Raw genomic sequence first — 271 nt, 5'->3', positions numbered from 1 at the left:
CCATCCATGCTATGTCCTCCCCTTGTAATGGACACCCACCTTGGCGCAGACGGTGTTCCGACACCAGTCCTTCACGACACCGAACTTGCACTTGGAGAGGTCTTGTGGAGGTTCTCGGGTTCCCGGACACACTGGAGTGCCCTGCGTCGCCCTGTCGAAAGCAGACACGTCTTAGACCACAGTTCAGCGTCTGCAAGAACTGGTATTTGATGATGGTAAGGGAATGGCATTGGGTTTTGTAAATTGGACGCAGACGATCCGTACGTGTTTT

General features: G+C 53.5%; 1 protein-coding gene across 1 annotated transcript in view; it reads right to left on the bottom strand.

Annotated features, from left to right (window-relative positions):
• LOC119585813 (neuroparsin-A-like) overlaps positions 1-271 on the bottom strand; it is a 10,146-nt gene that overhangs the window by 1,032 nt on the left and 8,843 nt on the right. The window contains exon 3 of the mRNA XM_037934533.1: positions 40-151. Coding sequence (XP_037790461.1) covers positions 40-151 — 112 coding nt within the window. The remainder of the gene's footprint in view (positions 1-39; positions 152-271) is intronic.

This window comes from Penaeus monodon, chromosome 20, assembly GCF_015228065.2.
Source record: "Penaeus monodon isolate SGIC_2016 chromosome 20, NSTDA_Pmon_1, whole genome shotgun sequence".
In the NCBI taxonomy this organism is placed as follows: domain Eukaryota; kingdom Metazoa; phylum Arthropoda; class Malacostraca; order Decapoda; family Penaeidae; genus Penaeus; species Penaeus monodon.
The sequence above is the reverse complement of the archived record's forward strand: the minus strand, read 5'-3'. Positions and strand labels throughout refer to the sequence as shown.